We start from the raw sequence: 19,863 nt of genomic DNA on the forward strand, positions 1-19,863 counted from the left end.
AAATAACAACCTCCCAGTTTGAGTGTATTTATTTTTATTATTCTGGAGAAGGAAATGACAACCCACTCCAGTACTCTTGCCTAGAAAATTCCATGGATGGAGGAGCCTGGTGGGCTACAGTCCATGGGGTTGCAGAGTCGGACATGACTGAGCGACTTCACTTTCACATTATTATTATTATTATTACTAAAGTTTATAACATAATTTTTCTGAAACAGCAGCTTCCACAGTTTTGAATCTTAAGTGTTTACTATCAATACTTTTACTATGATTTCTCCATTCTTCATCTCACCCTTCATTTATCACTTTGTTGACTGAATCTGCAAGCACTCTGTTAAAGAAGGCTTACATGTGCTGTACTCTCTTGAGTTCTTACATGCTTGTGTGTTCAACATATTTGTTGTCTATAAATCTGGAAGAAATTAAGACTAACTATAAAATAGCTGTATCATACTTGTATAACTTTGCTAAGGCTCCCTGAACAAAGTACAGTGAACTGGATGGCTTAAAAAGAGAAATTTATTGTCTCATAGTTCTAGAAGTCCAAAATCAAGGTGTTGGCCGAGTTGGTTTTGTCCGAGGCCTTTGAGGGAAGGACCTAGTCCAGGCCTTTCTTCTTGGCCTATCGATAACCATCCTCTCCTTGTGTCTTCACATTGTCCTTCCTGTCTCTGTGTCCAAGCTTCCCAGTTTTATAAAGATACCAGTCATTTTGGGTAAGGTTCCACCCTAATGACCATACCAGTTTGCTCAGTTCTGTAAAGACCCTCTCTCCAAATAAGGTCAGTCTCTGACATAGTGGTTAGGACTTCAACACAGAAGTCTTCAGAGAACACAATTCAACCCATAACAATGCTTTTTTCTCTTATAACGTCTAATCTACTCTTTTCTGGTGTTGCGTATAGTTGTAAAGAAGTTTGAAGCCAGCCTGACTTTCCCTCTTATACGTAATTTGCTTTTTCTTCCTGTGTGCCTGAAAAGTCTGTCTTAACTTGAAATCACTTTACCAGGATATGTCTTGTCAGTCTTTAAAATATTTTTCCTGGGACACAGTTTGCTTCTTTGATTCCCAGACTAGTTTTTATTTCCGGGCTTCTTTTTTCCTGTTAGAACTTTGAAAAAAAATTTTTGTATTCCAGTTCTTTTACTTCTTCTTCAGGAATACCATTTATGCATATGTTGAGATCTCTTTTTATCTTTCATATCCATCATCTCTGAGATAATTTCTTTTATCATGGTAATTTTTAATGTTTTATATGCTTATTGAGACAGTCATGAATATTTTTCATTGTTTTTAGTCTGCTTTTTCTTATGACTAATGAAGCTTTTATTGCTGTTTTATTTTTATCTTCTTTTTATCCCAAACTGCCACTTTGCTCACATCATTGCCTGTAAATGCTGTCTGTTGGCTTAAAATCTCTTTTTGAAGCTCTTTTTTAGCGATCATGTTATTGTAATTTCTTTAAGATCAAAAGAATTTTATTTATCTGAACTTTTCTACTATTTTCTGGGATGATTTCTCATCTTTTTCTTTTTTCCCCTTTTTGCTTTTCCCTTGATAAAGTTGGAGACAATGAGAAGAGTCCTAAGGTTGCTTACTTTTCCTTCCCATCTTATCTTTAAATGAGACCAGCTTTTTGCTGAAATACAAGGTGGGAGAAGCATTCTGTTGACTCAAACATCCTACCACCAAGTCTGTTATGTTGCCTGCTTGAGATGTTCTTCCCTGAGTTTTTAAGCATTCTGGAGTTCATTTGGCTCCTGGCAAAGTCTCTTTTTTCAGAGATTTTCTGTATGAAGGTGTAGTAAGTGTTACTTCACTTTCCACTCTCACCCTTCTTCATCTCCAGCAGTGTTCCTCAGCTATAATACCAGGTAGTAGACCACAAAATAGTGAAAATATGATTTCTCCCTCTCTGTGGGAGATCTTTCCTGCTTCTGCCTTGGTCTGACACACCCCTACACTTGAGACTCTAAAGAGTCTTTAAATAGGCCTTTCAGGGAAATCTATAACCTTCCTCAGGCTTCCGAATCCTCCCTTATATTGGTGCAAATTGCATAGCATTTGGCAGGCTTTCTACACTACGAACAAAGCTAGTGGAGGTGGTGGAATTCCAGTTGAGCTATTTCAAATCCTAAAAGATGATGCTGTGAAAGTGCTGCACTCAATATATCAGCAAATTTGGAAAACTCAGCAGTGGCCACAGGGCTGGAAAATGTCCATTTTCTTTCCAATCCCAAAGAAAGGCAATGCCAAAGAATGCTCAAACTGCCACACAGTTGCACTCATCTCACACGCTAATAAAGTAATGCTCAAAATTCTCCAAGCCAGGCTTCAGCAATACGTGAACTGTGAACTTCCAGATGTTCAAGCTGGATTTAGAAAAGGCAGAGGAACCAGAGATCAAATTGCCAACATCCGCTGGATCATCGAAAAAGCAAGAGAGTTCCAGAAAAACATCTATTTTTGCTATGTTGACTATGCCAAAGCCTTTGACTGTGTGGATCACAATAATCTGTGGAAAATTCTGAAGGAGATGGAAATACCAGACCACCTGACCTGCCTCTTGAGAAACCTGTATGCAGGTCAGGAAGCAAGTTAGAACTGGACATGGAAGAACAGACAGGTTCCAAATAGGAAAAGGAGTACATCAAGGCTGTATATTGTCACCCTGCTTATTTAAGTTATATGCAGAGTACATCATGAGAAATGCTGGGCTGGAGGAAGCACAAGCTGGAATCAAGATTGCCGGGAGAAATATCAATAACTTCAGATATGCAGATGACACCACCCTTATGGCAGAAAGTGAAGAAGAACTAAAGAGCCTCTGGATGAAAGTGAAAGAGAGAGTGAAAAAGTTGGCTTAAAACTCAACGTTCAGAAAACTAAGATCATGGCATCTGGTCCCATCACTTCATGGCAGATAGATGGGGAAACAGTGGAAACAGTGGCTGACTTAATTTTGGGGGGCTCCAAATTCACTGCAGATGGTGACTGCAGCCATGAAATTAAAAGACACTTACTCCTTGGAAGGAAAGTTATGACCAACCTAGACAGCATATTAAAAAGCAGAGACATTACTTTGTCAACAAAGGTCTGTCTAGTCAAGGCTATGGTTTTTCCAGTGGTCATGTATGGATGTGAGAGTTGGACTGTGAAGAAAGCTGAGCACTGAAGAATTAATGCTTTTGAACTATGGTGTTGGAGAAGACTCTTGAGAGTCCCTTGGACTGCAAGGAGATCCAGCCAGTCCATCCTAAAGGAGATTAGCCCTGGGTGATCATTAGAAGGACTGATGTTGAAGCTGAAACTCCAATCCTTTGGCCACCTGATGCGAAGAGCTGACTCATTTGAAAAGACCCTGATCCTGGGAAAGATTGAGGGCAGGAGGAGAAGGGGACGACAGAGGATGAAATGGTTTGATGGCATCACCAACTCAATGGACATGGGTTTGGATAGACTCTGGCAGTTGGTGATAGATTGGGAGGCCTGGGCTTGCTGCGGTTCATGGGGTCACAAAGAGACACAACTGAGCGACTGAACTGAGCTGAACTAAACTACCTTGTCATTTGGGATTCATGAGCACGTCCGTGTTTACTTGATGATGGCATTTTTAAAATCTATCTTTTGTTCTTTTCATTGTTTTCTGATTTTCAAGGAGGGTGACAGTGAGTTAAGAATGCTTTTACATTATGTTTTTAGCCATTATCGGTACTGAACCATAGTCTTGATGTCGACATCAGATAACTTACCAAGTTATGTTTCACTGTTTAGTGGAATCTAATAATATTTTTCTGGAAATATTACGTGTTAACTTACAACTTGTGCCATGCCATTAATTTTTATGATATTTCAATACACAATGATTTAAGCATATTTTTAATTTAATATTGTTTCTGGCAAAAGATATATGTCTAATATATAAATTAGTTGAATGGATTGGTTTATATACACCATGGAATTTTACTCAGCCGTCAAAAAGAATTCATTTGAACCAGTCCTAATGAGATGGATGAAACTGGAGCCCCTTATACAGAGTGAAGTAAGCCAGAAAGATAAAGAACATTACAGCATACTAACACATATATATGGAATTTAGAAAGATGGTAACGATAACCCTATATGCAAAACAGAAAAAGAGACACAGAAATACAGAACAGACTTTTGAACTCTGTGGGAGAAGGTGAGGGTGGGATGTTTCAAAAGAACAGCATGTATACTATCTATGGTGAAACAGATCACCAGCCCAGGTGGTTTATATTTTAAGTGTTTTTTCCTCAAGTTAAAAAATACAGGGCTTGTTCTTATGAGTTTGATAGTTAGCTCTCCTAAAATATAAAAATAAATTAAAATTATTTCTCACTTATTTCAATGACTATTTCCCCCTTCACTCTTAGAATATAGTGCCTTCTACTTCACAGAATAAGTAGAAACCACTTTGTGGAAACCAACTCAGCTTCCAGCCCCCAACATACAAACTGACCTGACTCATAACTCATACTTAGCTTCTTACATTTTTTTAGTAACCTGTCTTGTTCAAAGTTATTTCTACTCTTTGCTCTTGAAACTGTAACTTCTGTACTCCTCAGGGACCTCATTCCACCTCATTCCTTCTTTCCTTATGTATTTTAAGACATTTTCTCTCCATTGGTTCAGAGCTTTACCTAGTATTTGCTAGTATGTTACTTTGAGTAATTACTTAACTCTTCACAGTGTTGGTTTCATAATATCTACATTAATATAATAAAGACATTAGGAAAATCTATTTTGCAGGATTGATGCAAAGATGAGAGTTGTTGTATACAAGGTTCTTGCTATAGTGCCCAGCACCTGGTAGGAGACAGTTACTATCCTGTGACGCACCCCCACCAATGCCCTTATTCTCTTCTACCTTTCAAAGCCAAGCTTGAAAAAAGTGCATGTTCAGTTGTGTCCCACTCTTTGCAACCCTGTGGACTGTAGCCTGCCAGCCTCCTCTGTCCATGGGATTTTCTAGGCAAGAATACTGGAGTGGGTTGCCATTTCCTCCTCCAAGGGATCATCCTGACCCACGGGTGGAACCCAGCTCTTCTGCGTCATCTGTGTTGACAGGCAGACTCTGTACCACTGAGCCACCTGGGGAGCCCTTACAAAAAGTAGTCTACATTTAATATTTCCACTGCCTGACTACCTGTTCTCCCCTTACCTGCTAAAGTCTGCTTCATTACCTTCTGCTGAAGATACTTTGATAAAGGTCCTTAGTGACTCCCTAATTGCCAAATATTTTCCTTTTCTTTTCAGTCTTACTTGACCTCTCAGAGACATTGGATATACTCCTTGAAATTCTTCCTGCCTTTGGCTTCCATGATACTGCTCTCTTCTGGCAATCCTTTTACCTCCTCTTATCTTCCTACGTAAGCTGATCTTTTTCTCCCCATGATTTCTTTTTTGATTCTTCAGTCTTTCACCCTACATGCTCACTCTGATGTTATCATCCATACTCCTGTCTCTAGCCCCAGCCTCACTTCTGAATTTTAGACCTGCACTGTTCACTACAACAGTAGCCATTACCACCTGTAGCTATTGAAATGTGGCTAGTCAGAATTGAGGTGTCTTCAGAAATACAGAACAGACTTTTGAACTCTGTGGGAGAAGGTGAGGGTGGGATGTTTCAGAAGAACAGCATGTATACTATCTATGGTGAAACAGATCACCAGCCCAGGTGGGATGCATGAGACAAGTGCTCGGGCCTGGTGCACTGGGAAGACCCAGAGGGATCGGGTGGAGAGGGAGGGGGGAGGGGGGATCAGGATGGGGAATACATGTAAATCTATGGCTGATTCATATTAATGTATGACAAAACCCACTGAAATGTTGTGAAGTAATTAGCCTCCAACTAATAAAAAAAAAAAAATTGAGGTGTCTTGTGAGTGCAAAATACACACCAAGTTTTAATGACATAGTGTGAAAAATGAATGTAAAATTTATAACTGAAAAAAAAATTTATCACTGACTTTATGTTGAGTACACTCTGATATATTCTTAATATGTTTAAATAAAATCTATTACTGGAAATTAATTTTATTTGTTTCTTTTTACTTTTCTAACATGGCTACTGGAAATTTTTCAGTTTTATTGAGGTATAATTGACATACAGCAGTGTGTAAGCTTAAGATGTACAGCATAATGATTTGATTCATACATATCACTAAATGATTATCACAACAAGCTTGGTGAACACCCATCATCACATACAAAATTAAAGAAATAGGAAAAAATTTGTATGTGATGAGAAGTCTTAGGATTTACTCTCTTGACAACTTTCCTATATAACATCCAGCAGTGTTAATTATATTTATCATGATGTACATTTCAGCCCTAGTACTTACTTAGCTATAACTGGAAGTTTGTACCTTCTATCTGAATTATAATTAACATTTAGTTCACATTTTTGTTAGTGCTTCTTTAGAGCCATCCAGCTTTTGATTGACATGTAACAGAACTCCTACGAATACCTCAAATTTTATGTGTTACAAACTTAACCTCTCTCTAACCTCCACACAATTACACAAACATCAAACTTGCTTTTCTTTTATCCCATATATCAGTGAATGGTGCCACCATCTGTTGGACAAGCCATTAATCTGCTTTTACGTGATCTCTTTCCTGTCTGCTCCTCTCCCGCCTCACCTTTCAGCTGTCAGTCAGTGTGTGTCCTTCCTTCCAGCAATACCAAACAGCATACACAGATATAGTTGCCTCTACCTTTGCGTATACTACTCCTACCTTGTTCCCTAGTTTTTCAAATGCTAGCATAAACTCCACTAGAAAACGTCCCCTGACCACCTCCCCAATTTTCTAAAGCTACATTGTTTTCTTTTCCCCATGCATCCCTATTCATGTGTCATAGGACTTCCTTTTCCCCATACATCTCTATGCAAAATGTCATCCATTTTGACTAGTCTGTCCCAGATCAGTCTATAATTAAAGATAGAGAATGTGTTTCTCATCTGTGTTTCTCCATTGTGTAGCAAAATGCCTAGAAAATTGTAATACTGAATAAGTATTTTTAATTAATGAAAAGCAATATTTTTTTCTTTTTTTTAATTTTAGCCTTATTCTGATCATGGAGTTCAAGCAACATATCACCAGGTTTATGCTTCAAGTGCCATTGCTATGCCTGCACCAGTGATGCAACCTGAACCAATCAAAGTAAGAAGCTTGTTTTGATTTTTTTTGTTGTTGTTCTTAAGTCATATATCACATTTTCCAAATTCTCTTCTGAAAAGAAACAACTTTGGATATTTATATCTCATTTGTGATCTAAAGTACAGAATTAATGAATTCTTTCATATGAAGGAAATACAGTTCTAAATTGGCTATAATTTCTGTTACTTTGGGGGAGAGAGAAGAATAGAAAGTTAATGCTTAATCAGTACAGAGTTTCTATTTAGGGTAATGAAAAGGGCTTCCCTGATGGCTCAGATGGTAAAGAAGTGGTGCTGGTCAACCACTTGTAAAAGAATGAAACTAGAACACTTTCTAACACCATACACAAAAATAGACTCAAAATGGATGAAAGATCTAAATGTAAGACCAGAAACTATAAAACTCCTAGAGGAGAACATAGGCAAAACACTCTCTGACATGAATCACAGCAGGATCCTCTTATGACCCACCTCCCAGAATATTGGAAATAAAAGCAAAACTAAACAAATGGGACCTAATGAAACTTAAAAGTTTTTGCACAACAAAGGAAACTATAAGCAAGGTGAAAAGACAGCCTTCAGAATGGGAGAAAATAATAGCAAATGAAGCAACAAAGGATTAATCTCAAAAATAAACAAGCAACTCCTGCAGCTCAATTCCAGAAAAATAAATGACCCAATCAAAAAATGGGCCAAAGGACTAAACAGACATTTCTCCAAAGAAGACATACAGATGGCTAACAAACACATGAAAAGATGCTCAACATCACTCATTATCAGAGAAATGCAAATCAAAACCACAATGAGGTACCATTTCACGCCAGTCAGAATGGCTGCTATCCAAAAGTCTACAAGCAATAAATGCTGGAGAGGGTGTGGAGAAAAGGGAACCCTCTTACACTGTTGGTGGGAATGCAAACCAGTACAGCCGCTATGGAGAACAGTGTGGAGATTTCTTAAAAAACTGGAAATAAAACTGCCATATGACCCAGCAATCCCACTTCTGGGCACACACACCGAGGAAACCAGATCTGAAGGAGACACGTGCACCCCAGTGTTCATCACAGCACTGTTTATAATAGCCAGGACATGGAAGCAACCTAGATGCCCATCAGCAGACGAATGGATAAGGAAGCTGTGGGACATACACACCATGGAATATTACTCAGCCATTAAAAAGAATACATTTGAATCAGTTCTAATGAGATGGATGAAACTGGAGCCCATTATACAGAGTGAAGTAAGCCAGAAAGAAAAAGACCAATATAGTATACTAACGCATATATATGGAATTTAGAAAGATGGTAACGATAACCCTATATGCAAAACAGAAAAAGGGACACAGATGTACAGGACAGACTTTTGGACTCTGTGGGAGAAGGCGAGGGTGGGATGTTTAGAGAGAACAGCATCGAAACATGTATATTATCAAGGGTGAAACAGATCACCAGCCCAGGTTAGATGCATGAGACAAGTGCTTGGGGCTGGTCCACTGGGAAGACCCAGAGGGGTGGGGTGGGGAGGGAGGCGGGAGGGGGGGTCGGGATGGGGAATACTTGTAAATCCATGGCTGATTCATGTCAATGTATGGCAAAAACCACTACAATATTATAAAGTAATTAGCCTCCAACTAATAAAAATAAATGGGAAAAAAAAAAAATTCGCCTGCAATACAGGAGGTCTGAGTTTAATCCCTGGGTTGGGAAGATCCTCTAGAGAAGAAAATAGGTACCCACTCTAGTATTCTTGCCTGGAGAATTCCATGAACAAAAGAGCGTGGCAGGCTACAGTCCATGGGGTCACAAAGAGTTGGACAGGACTGAGCAACTTTGACTTCACTTCACTTCTGTTAGTTTTGAAGAAGTTATAAACCACACATGGTCAAAAGTTTTCATTTACTGGAGAATAAAACATATATGACTTAAGATCTTCCATTTTTAAATATACAACTAAGTGGTATTAATTATATCCACATTGCTATGCAACTATAGTCACCAATATCTAGTTCCAAACTTTGTCATCACTCCAAATAGAAACTCTGTACCCATTAAGCAATAACTTTCTCTTCTCTCTCTCCAGTCCCTGTTAACTTCTAATCTACTGTCTGTAATTTGCCTAGATATTCCATATATCCAGAGTTTTATTACATTAGTGACGTGTAACGTTTACGGGGAAATGAAAATAGTTACAGTGATCTACTCTCCCAGTTTGGGAATTGTGCTCATGCATCCTAAATTAGATCCAGGCCAAGAGTGGTAATGTAGTTAGATCCCTTTATATATTTAGTATATTTCAACTGCCTTATCCTGCTTCTTCCCATGTGACCTAGGTTCTTATTGAAACTCTTGCATCTTCACTTTTGGGAAAAGTGACTATATCTAGTAAAGAACCCAAACTGATTAACTGTTATGATGGAAGTATGACTCTTGCTTGCAGTATATTCTTTACAATAAAATGATGGAGGTTAGCTATTTCCCACTCATATTTTTGCTTCTGACCCATCCCATATATTGGAACTCAGTCTATTTTAAGGAGCCTCCACAGTCTTTGATATCCCCTCTCCCCTTTACTGCATTTCTTCATTGATGTTGCTACTGAACTACAAACATGAATTAAAACCATAATTTTGACCTAGTGCCAAAGCCTAAAGTGTTAGTAAATGTTATTTATAGGAAGTTCATCATAGGATCAAAATCATCTAAAGCAAACTTATAATGTTGGTACTTTCTCCAGATATACCTCTCTTAAAATTAAAATAGCTATGCCATATTAGATAATCAGTTGCAGATTATATATTACACACACACACATTTTATATATGTGTGTGTGTGTAATATATATATATATATATATACATACAAATGATTGAAGTTGTACTTGTTGAATAATTCCAATAGAGGATAGAGTGGTAGAGAGGAGAAATTTCTAAACAATATAAATGTCAAATATTCTTGATTTAAAGTTTTATTCTTCTAGTTTAAGAGTGTATCCTTTTCTATATTTTCTTAAATGTGTGACTAGGAAATGCAGAAATTGTGCAGAGAAAATGTTATCTTACTCTTTATTATATAAAATTATATAAATGTTGAATATAAATCATAACAGAGGTATAAATAAATACCTTTCTTTGTGCATATAAGCATAAAACTGGAATCAGAAACTTGCCTGTTGCATGACTAGAGAAATGCTGCTAAGAGGAACTTTACCCTTTCTATCCTATCTTAGATCTTTGCCCTACTATATCACAGGCTAGAGGGGAACACAATCACTGACTTGTTTCTATTTTTACTTAATCCATCTTGGTAAGGCTTACAGTAATTCTGGTTATCACATGGGATACAGCCTAGGGAAGATTTTGGTACTGCAAAGTTAAGATTTCAGGACTTGGTAAGAGTTGAAGAGCTATGAACTGTTGTAGTTAACTAGCTTACTCCAAAGCCCACATCTCACACAACTGTAATTAGATGTCCTCAAATCTGAGCTATCATGGATTATCATTTTATATATCACTATGAAAAAAGAAAACCATGTATCCTGATGCAGGGTTTTTGAAACATGAAAAGATGTTCATCTCAGAATTTATGGGATTTGGCATGTTTTATTTTTATTTACTTATTTACTTTTATTCTTTGGCTGTGCCACACATAGGATCTTAGTCCCCCTGATCAGGGATCAAACTCACTCCCCCCCTCATTGGAAGCACAGAATCTTAACCACTAGACCACCAGGAAAGTCCCTGGCAAGTTTTGTTTTTAATTTAGAGCTGCAGGATCATAGGAAGCCTGAGTTAAGGAGCAGAAAAAAACCCACAAATTCTCTTTTTTTAGAGATAAAGGGAAAAAAAGAGAAAATTCAATTAAATAAACTTCAGAATCAAAACTGAAACACAGGGGTTTTGTATAGTTTTGTACATCCTGTTTTATCTTTCATGGTTGAATGTTCTATGTATCTTATACTCAATATTCTTTAGGTGATTTTATGGCACTCAATAGAAAATGGTGCCCCATTCAGGAACAGAAAGTCCAGTTCTATAGTTTTCTAAAACTATGCAACTTTGTAGAAATACTTCACTGTACAAGTTTTACTGTGTGGAAAATTATCTATTTTTGTTTATAATATACTTGTATTATAATATAGAAATATTAATCTACAAATGTTAAATCAATAGGAGACAATCCTATCCTAAAATTTATTACAGTAGACTAATATTAAAATACTGACATCTGCAACATTAACCTTTATTCTTCCTATGCAAATTTTCCCTGGTTTACCAAAAATCTTGTTGACTTAAAATATAGAAAAGCAGAAATACTCTTTGAAAGAATTTATTGTTTTTAAAAGTGTAAGTCATTTTTAAAACTCTTAATTATTATAATTTTAATTATGTTAATTGTATACATACAAAAGAAGAATTTCATATGTCAAAGCTGTCTTAAAACAACAAATCTAATTAATAAGATAGAGACCTTATTCAGAGCACAAGTCTAACCAGTATAAATGACTATCAAACTACTCATTGACTGTAAGCCACAGGTCACTGTACTCTATAAAATCAAATAAAATTTTGTAAAGCAGACCAATATAGAAATTAGTTGGTTAATATGGTATTAATTAGGGTTGTTGTTATTTGGTTGCCAAGTCGTGTCCAGCTCTTTTGCAACCCCAAGGACTATAGTCACCAGGCTCCTCTATCCTTGGACTTCTCCAGGCAAGAGTAATGGAGTGTGTAGCCATTCCCTTCTCCAGGAGATCTTCCTGACCTAGGGATTGAACCTGGGTCTCCTGCATTGTAGGCAGATTCTTTACTGTCTGAGCAACCATGGAATCCCATTAATTAGCGTATCATTCCCTGATTCAACAGAGTCACATCTTTTATGCAGAATTAATTTTTAAAATCAGTAAAGCAAAATCATATATCAAAATTATCCCGCTGAACCAGACTATAGTAAGGAACAAAAGGCAGAATGGAGAAAAGAATAAAAGAAAAAAAGGCAGAATGGCCATCATCAAAAACTCTACAGACAGTAAATACTAGAAAAGGTGTGGAGAAAAGGGAACCCTCTTGCACTGTTGGTGAGAATGCAAATTGATACAGCCACTATGGAGAACGGTATAGAGATTCCTTTAAAAACTAGGAATAAAATTACCATATGACCCTGCAGTCCTGCTAATGGGCACATACCCTGAGGAAATCATAATCAAAAAAGAATGTACCCCAGTGTTCATTGCAGCACTGTTTACAATAGCTAGGACACGGAAGCAATCTAGATGTCCATCAGCAGATGAATAGATAAAGAAGTTGTGGTACATATACACAATGGTATATTACTCAGCTATAAAAAGAACACGTTTGAATCAGTTCTATGAGGTGGATGAACCTACAGCCTATTATACAGAGTGAAGTAAGTCAGAAAGAGAAAGACAGATATCATATATTAATGCATATATATGGAATTTAGAAAGATGGTACTGATGAACCTATTTGCAGGGCAGCAAAGAAGACACAGACATAAAAGAACAGGCTTGTGCACACAGTGGGGGAAGGAGAGGGTGGGATGTTTTGAGAGAGTAGTGCTGAAACGTAAACATTACCATATGTAAAATAGATAGCCAGTGGGAATTTGCTGTATGATGCAGGGAGCCCAGAGCCAGTGCTCTTTGACAACTTAGAGGGGTGGGATGGGGAGTGAGGTGGGAGGTAGTTTCAAGAGGGAGGGGAACACATGTATACCTATGACTGATTTATGTTGATGTATGGCAAAAACCATCACAGTATTATAAAGTAATTATCCTCCAATCAAAAATAAAATAAAATTTCAAAGAAACAAAAAGAAAATCATTGTCTATTTGGGCACTCAAAATTTTTAATATGAATATCAAATCCCTTGGTAATAAGGGTATAAGTAGAGAATTATAAAGTATCTCTATTTCCTTATGATGTTTTTCCATTTTTGCATTAATTTAGATGTCTAATAAGTTTATTTTTATGAGGCTTAATTGAGATACTGGAAAGTGAGTTAATTATAATTTGAAGTTCACCTTTAAATGTTCTTTTTATTTAACTCTGAAGTATACTAGCTATTCATGAAAACATTTCATATTAAGGATGATATTTAACCAGTTGCCAGGCTATGAGGAAGTTCTTCTAATTAAAGCACTGATTGGGCTTGAATGAAAAAGACCTGTTCCACCTTACCTGTTGAAAAGACCAAATGATTCAAAAGTAAACTGAAAAGAGATTTTACCTAACACCACCACCTGTTTCTAGCTCAGAGGCCCATAATGTGCACTCACCTAAACATTAACAACTATCTCTACTTTATAGAAAAATTCCACTGCTATCTTCTTCCTAACCATTTCCTTATTTCAGTATCATTAACACTGCTTATAAAGCAATTAGAGATTGAAATTCCCTCATGTTCAGCTGGTCCTAAGGGTAGAGGAGGACAGTTGTAAAGGGGTATTGCATTCTGAGAGCAGGAACATAAAAAAACCTGTGCTTCACAGCTCCAAACATACAGGAGGGTAAAAATTTTTGTTTACTGTGCATAGGTCTAACTATAGATAGCCTGAAAGGAGACAGAGAATAATAAAGGGAATCAAAAACTCATGAAACCAATTTTTAGAATTGTCATGGAGAGACCGCAGGTCAGGAAGCAACAGTTAGAACTGGACATGGAAGAACAGACAGGTTCCAAATAGGAAAAGGAGTACGTCAAGGCTGTATATTGTCACCCTGCTTATTTAACTTATATGCAGAGTACATCATGAGAAACGCTGGGCTGGAGGAAGCACAAGCTGGAATCAAGATTGCCGGGAGAAATGTCAATACTTCAGATATGCAGATGACACCACCCTTATGGCAGAAAGTGAAGAAGAACTAAAGAGCCTCTTGATGAAAGTGAAAGAGGAGAGTGAAAAAGTTGGCTTAAAGCTCAACATTCAGAAAACTAAGATCATGGCATCCGGTCCCATCACTTCATGGCAGATAGATGGGGAAACAGTGGAAACAGTGGCTGACTTAATTTTGGGGGGCTCCAAATTCACTGCAGATGGTGACTGCAGCCATGAAATTAAAAGACACTTACTCCTTGGAAGGAAAGTTATGACCAACCTAGACAGCATATTAAAAAGCAGAGACATTACTTTGTCAACAAAGGTCTGTCTAGTCAAGGCTATGGTTTTTCCAGTGGTCATGTATGGATGTGAGAGTTGGACTGTGAAGAAAGCTGAGCGCCGAAGAATTGATGCTTTTGAACTATGGTGTTGGAGAAGACTCTTGAGAGTCCCTTGGACTGCAAGAAGATCCAACCAGTCCATCCTAAAGGAGATCAGTCCTGGGTGTTCATTGGAAGGACTGATGTTGAAGCTGAAACTCCAATCCTTTGGCCACCTGATGCGAAGAGCTGACTCATTGGAAAAGACCCTGATGCTGGGAGGGATTGGGGGCAGGAGGAGAAGGGGACAACAGAGGATGAAATGGTTGGATGGCTTCACCGACGCAATGGATATGGGTTTGGGTGGACACCAGGAGTTGGTGATGGACAGGGAGGCCTGGTGTGCTGCAGTTCACGGGGTCGCAAAGAGTCCGACACGACTGAGCGACTGAACTGAACTGAAACAGTAGAGTACACACTGAGAAACTTCTTGAATATGACACTGCATCAAAGATAAGGATCATTAGTATATATGTGTATTATGTATACAGGATACTATAGAAGAGGAAATTAAATAAATTTTTAAAAATATATCCCATGTTCCCAATAATTACAAACTAAAAAACAGAAATAATGAAGTAGTTGCTAGCCAGTGTAAAACTAAACACTGTATGAAGCTGTTAATACAATGGAAAGAATTAAAGTAGTTGTTACTACCTGCTTGGTACTACTGAGAAAAAGTTGACTGGCCCTCTGAAATACCTACTGTGAAGCTCAATGACAAACCTATCATTCACAAAGAACTTCCCATTCAAATTTTAGTCTGCCTTATTAAATATGAATGTGCAGTCACATTAGAAGAAAGCATTCAGGACTTCCCTGGTAGTACAGTAGATAAGAATCTGCCTGCTAATGCAGGGGACACCAGTTCAGTCCCTGGTCAGGGAAGATTCCACATGCAGAACCTAAGCCGGTGAGCCACAACAATGAAAGCCCACACACAACAAAGACCCAGCACAGTCAAAAGTAAATAAATAAATGAAGAAGAAAGCCTTCAGAATGAGAGACCAAAACAAACAGAAAAAAAAAAAAGGAATTCAAAAGAAACATATAATTCAGGGAGCAAAAAAAAAAATCAAAGAAGCTATAATATCCTCTCAGAGATAAGAGAAAATTTATGAGACGTGGTCCATGCATAGTCATCCCGGAAAATACTTCTGTTTTTTCTAAACCTCTTAGTCTTTTATATTTTTTAGATTTGTATTTTGAAATATTGATAATTTCAGATTTGTAGAAAAGTTGTAAATAAATTTTTTTAAAGACAGAGGTGAGTAACAGTAGAGAAAAGCATAAAATCAGAAGATAATTCAAGAAGTCAAATATTCTGGAAAAAAAGAAAATGGTTTGGAGAAAATTAGCAAAAAAATTAATACAAGAAAATTCCCTAGGAAGTTAATGACCTGAGTTCCTAGATTAAAAGAACCCAAAGAGAGATCAAAATGGTGGAGTAGGAAAATGTGGAGCTCACTTCCCACCACAAATCCTAAAGGAGATCATCTACATGTGGAGCAGTTCTCACTGAAAACAAACTGTTAAGTCATCTGGCAGAAAGACGGCTATATTAATACAACCAAGATTGTAAGAAAAATCCAAGATCCAGATGAAATCAGGTAGGAAGAGAAGATGATCAGGTCAGGACCTGCACACCTGGAAGGGGAAGAGGGAAGAGGAGAGGGATTACACAGGCTCAGAGGAATTACAGACTTACTCCTTGGAGAGTGAGGTTCAGCCCACAGTGTGGGTATCCCCAGCCCTGGGGTCTAAGAAGACAAACTCAGAATTAGAGTTTGAGCATTAATAATAAGAATGCTAACCGAATTAGAGGAAAGAACTGATTAGCACAGGGCCAATTCTAACAAAGAACTAGAAAATATGAAAAAGAATCAGAACTGAATATGACAAATGAAAAACAACTAGAGGGAGTTCACAGCAGACTAGGTGATGCCTAAGTGATCTAGAAGGTAAAATACTGGAAATCCTTCCATCTGAACAGCAAAAAGAAACACAAATTTTAAAAATGAGAACAGTTGAAGGGACCTCTAGGATAACATAAAGTGTGAAAACATTCACATTATAGGGAGATAGGAGAGAGGAGTTGAAAGCATACCACATGAAATTATGGCTGGAAACTTACCAAATCTAAAGAAGGAAACAGATGTCCAGGTATAGGAACCACAGAGGATCCCAAATAAAATGAACCTAAACAGACCCACACCAAGGTATATCATAATTAAAATGGCAAAAGTGGAAGATAATGAGATGATTCCAAAGGCAGCAAGAAAACAGTCAGTTCAAGGGAACCCCCATAAGGCTATCAGCTGATTTCTCTGCAGAAATGGTGCAGGCCAGAAGGGAGTGGCATAATATGTTCAAAGTACTGAAAGGGGAAAACCTGCAACCTAGGACACTCAACCAAGCAAGATTATCATTTGGAATAGAAGGGGAGCAGGATGCGGGGGAGGGGTTAGTTGCTAAGTCATGTCCACTCTTGCGACCCTATGGACTGTAGTCTGCCTGGCTTCTCTGTCCATGGGATTGTCCAGGCAAGAATACTGGAGTGGGTTGCCATTTCCTTTTCCAGGGATCTTCCCGACCCAGGAATCAAACCCAGGTCTCCTGCACTGCAGGCAGAGTCTTTACCAACTGAGCTAAGAGATACGTAATTTTCCAGACAACCAAAAACTAAAAGAATTCAGCAATACTAAACCTAACCTTAAAGGAATGTTAAAAGGGTCTTTTTTAAGTGGAAAGGGCCACAAGAAGTAAGAATCTGTAGGAAAGAAAAAGTCCACCAGTAAAGGCAAATGTATAGTAAACACTGTGGAGCGACCAATTAAATAAGCTAGTACTAAAAGACAAAAAATTGTAAAAATCAACTTATAGTTACATTAAACAGTGAAAGGATAAACATGAAGATGTAAAACATGGCATCAAAAACACAAAACATGGGCATCTTGCTTTTCATAACATAAGATGCAACTTATCAAACCTTAATACCTTACAGAATTGTTTCCTGAGTTTTTTTAATAACATCTTTCCCCACTCTGAGGACACAGGATAATAAGCAATAGATTTTGTATTCCACACTTCACTAACAATATTTTAAATTTGTCTGCTTTGGAAAGGCATGAAGGAGGAGTCTAGGGGTATCTTTTTCACTCATAAGAGATTACTGTTCCTTCATTACTGAGATCGAGCCAAAGCACTTATCTAAGATATACTGTGAAGATTTGCTGATTATCAGCCAAACGTCAAGGATTTTGTCCTAGTTCTTATCCTCTTAGATTCTCTTTAATTCAGTACTGTCAACTAGCCTGTGCTCAGATTTTACTCATTCTTATATGTGGCTCTCTTTGCACTGTGTTTGATATTTCAGTGTCTCTTTCAAAAAACAAAATATATATTCCTCTTTTACCAACTAATCATGGCATGATTCTCTTTGCCCTCTAAGTTGTCTTCTAAGGGAGTTATCAATTTTATTCTGCATTTTGGTAGTTTTTAAAAATGACTCTGATCTTAGTCCTTTGATTCTCTTCCTATTTTAACTCTAAAACACCACCACCTGTATGAATGTTCACTACCTCCTCAAACTGAAAATCATGAGTATATAATTTCTTACATTTTATTTTCAGGATCCTCACCTCTTTTATGTTAGTTTGCCCATCTTACTTATCCCCTGAAATCAAAACAATACCAGTTATTTTTCTGACCTGTTTAAGCTACATGATCTATTTATACTGTTTCGTGTCCTTTTTTCAGTTCACTAACTTGCTAAAAATGATATACTCATTTCTCTTTCCACTGTCACATCCCTTTTCTAAGCCCTACTATTGCCTAACCAGATTACTGTATATTTATTCATGGCTTCTCTACCTTCAGTTTCCATCCTTTAGTCATGCATAAAATCTGAATTTAGTTTTTTTATCTGAGGTGGGTTTTTTCCCTGTGTTCATTCTCATCAACTCTTATCTGTATCCTTACCAAATTCCTTGCCATTGCATAGTCTTCCTTCAATATTCACATAATTATCAACGTGTTATTCATATATAACTACTTAAATTTTTTTCTTTGAGCCGTAATGAATTAGCACCACTCTTGTTCTCTCTAGGCATATTGAGCCTTCAATCAAGCAATTCCATATACAGAGAACAGTTTAACTTCACTTCTCTATTTTTTATGAGAGAACCAGGACATATTACCAGTAAGCTGAGTAGTAGCTTAGGGATGAATAGCTGTATATTACCACAGTATATTTCATTCATTTACCAAATATTTGTTGAGCATCTGTCATGTGCTAACCAATATTCTAGACACTGATAATATAGCAGTGAATGATTTTAAGTGGTATTGGACACTATTGAACAGACCAGAGAAAACCTGGCCTGTCTATAGTTTAGCAAACCAGACAGGTTTGAACCTCTAGAATCATGGTGTTCCCAACCTGGTAACCACTAGCCACAAGATTCTAATTTCAATCTTAAATTAAATTAAAATTAAATGAAGTTTAAAATTCAGTTCCTCAGTTGCCACATTTCTTTTTGTTAATTGAGGTATAGTTAGTTTATAGCACTATGTTAGTTTCAGGTGTACAGCATACTGAGTCAGTACTGTTGCAGATTTCCCATTAGAGGCTATTGTAAGATAGTAGCTGATATTCACTGCACTGTAGGGTAAAGCCTTGTTGCGTATCTATTTTACATACAGAAGTTCATATTGCTAATTCCACACCCCGATCTATCCTTCCTTCCCTCACCCCTTTGGTGACCACAAGTTTGTTTTCTCTGTCTGTGAGTCTGTTTCTGTTTTATATATTCATTTGTATTTTTTTTAGATTCCACATATAAGAGGTATTATATTGTGTTTGTCTTTTTCTGTCTTGACTCATCTCATTAAGCATAATAATATTCTCTAGGTCAATCTATGTTGCTACAACTCGCAATATTTCATTCTTTTTTGTGGCTGAATAATACTCCATTGTGTGTGTTTGTGTGTGTGTGTGTGTAATGTGAGATATGTATATATCTCACATCTTATTAATCTGGTTTTCTATTGAATGGCATTTGGATTGTTTTTAGGCTATAGTAAATAGTGCTGCTATGAACATTGGGGTGCATTTATCTTTTCAAATTAGTGTCTTTTATTTTTTTCCCCAGATACATACCCAGGAGAAGAATTGCTGGATCATGTAGTAGTTCTATTCTTAGTTTCCTAAGGAACCTCCGTACTGTTTTCAATAGTGACTGCACCAGTTTACAACCCACCAACAGTGTAGGCAGGTTCCCTTTTCTCCACACCCTTGCCAACATTTATTTGTAGACTTGCTGATAATGACCATTCACTGACAAGTGTTAGTTGATACCTCATTGTGATTTTGATTTGTGTTTCTCTAATAAGTAGTGATGCTGAACATCTTTTCGTGTACATATTAGCCATCTGTATGCCTTCTTTGTAAAAATGT

At 37.3% G+C, this 19,863-nt stretch overlaps 1 protein-coding gene across 5 annotated transcripts in view; it reads left to right on the forward strand.

Annotated features, from left to right (window-relative positions):
- Positions 1-19,863, forward strand: part of BOLL (boule homolog, RNA binding protein) — a 59,412-nt gene that overhangs the window by 36,701 nt on the left and 2,848 nt on the right. For 3 of the 5 annotated variants that reach the window (XM_043445957.1, XM_043445958.1, XM_043445960.1), the window contains 2 exons: positions 5,282-5,394; positions 7,094-7,192. In XM_043445957.1, coding sequence (XP_043301892.1) covers positions 5,282-5,394; positions 7,094-7,172 — 192 coding nt within the window. In that variant the 3' untranslated portion in view covers positions 7,173-7,192. The remainder of the gene's footprint in view (positions 1-5,281; positions 5,395-7,093; positions 7,193-19,863) is intronic. The other 2 variants (XM_043445959.1, XM_043445961.1) reach the window with 1 other exon arrangement.

This window comes from Cervus canadensis, chromosome 24, assembly GCF_019320065.1.
Source record: "Cervus canadensis isolate Bull #8, Minnesota chromosome 24, ASM1932006v1, whole genome shotgun sequence".
Classification (NCBI taxonomy): domain Eukaryota; kingdom Metazoa; phylum Chordata; class Mammalia; order Artiodactyla; family Cervidae; genus Cervus; species Cervus canadensis.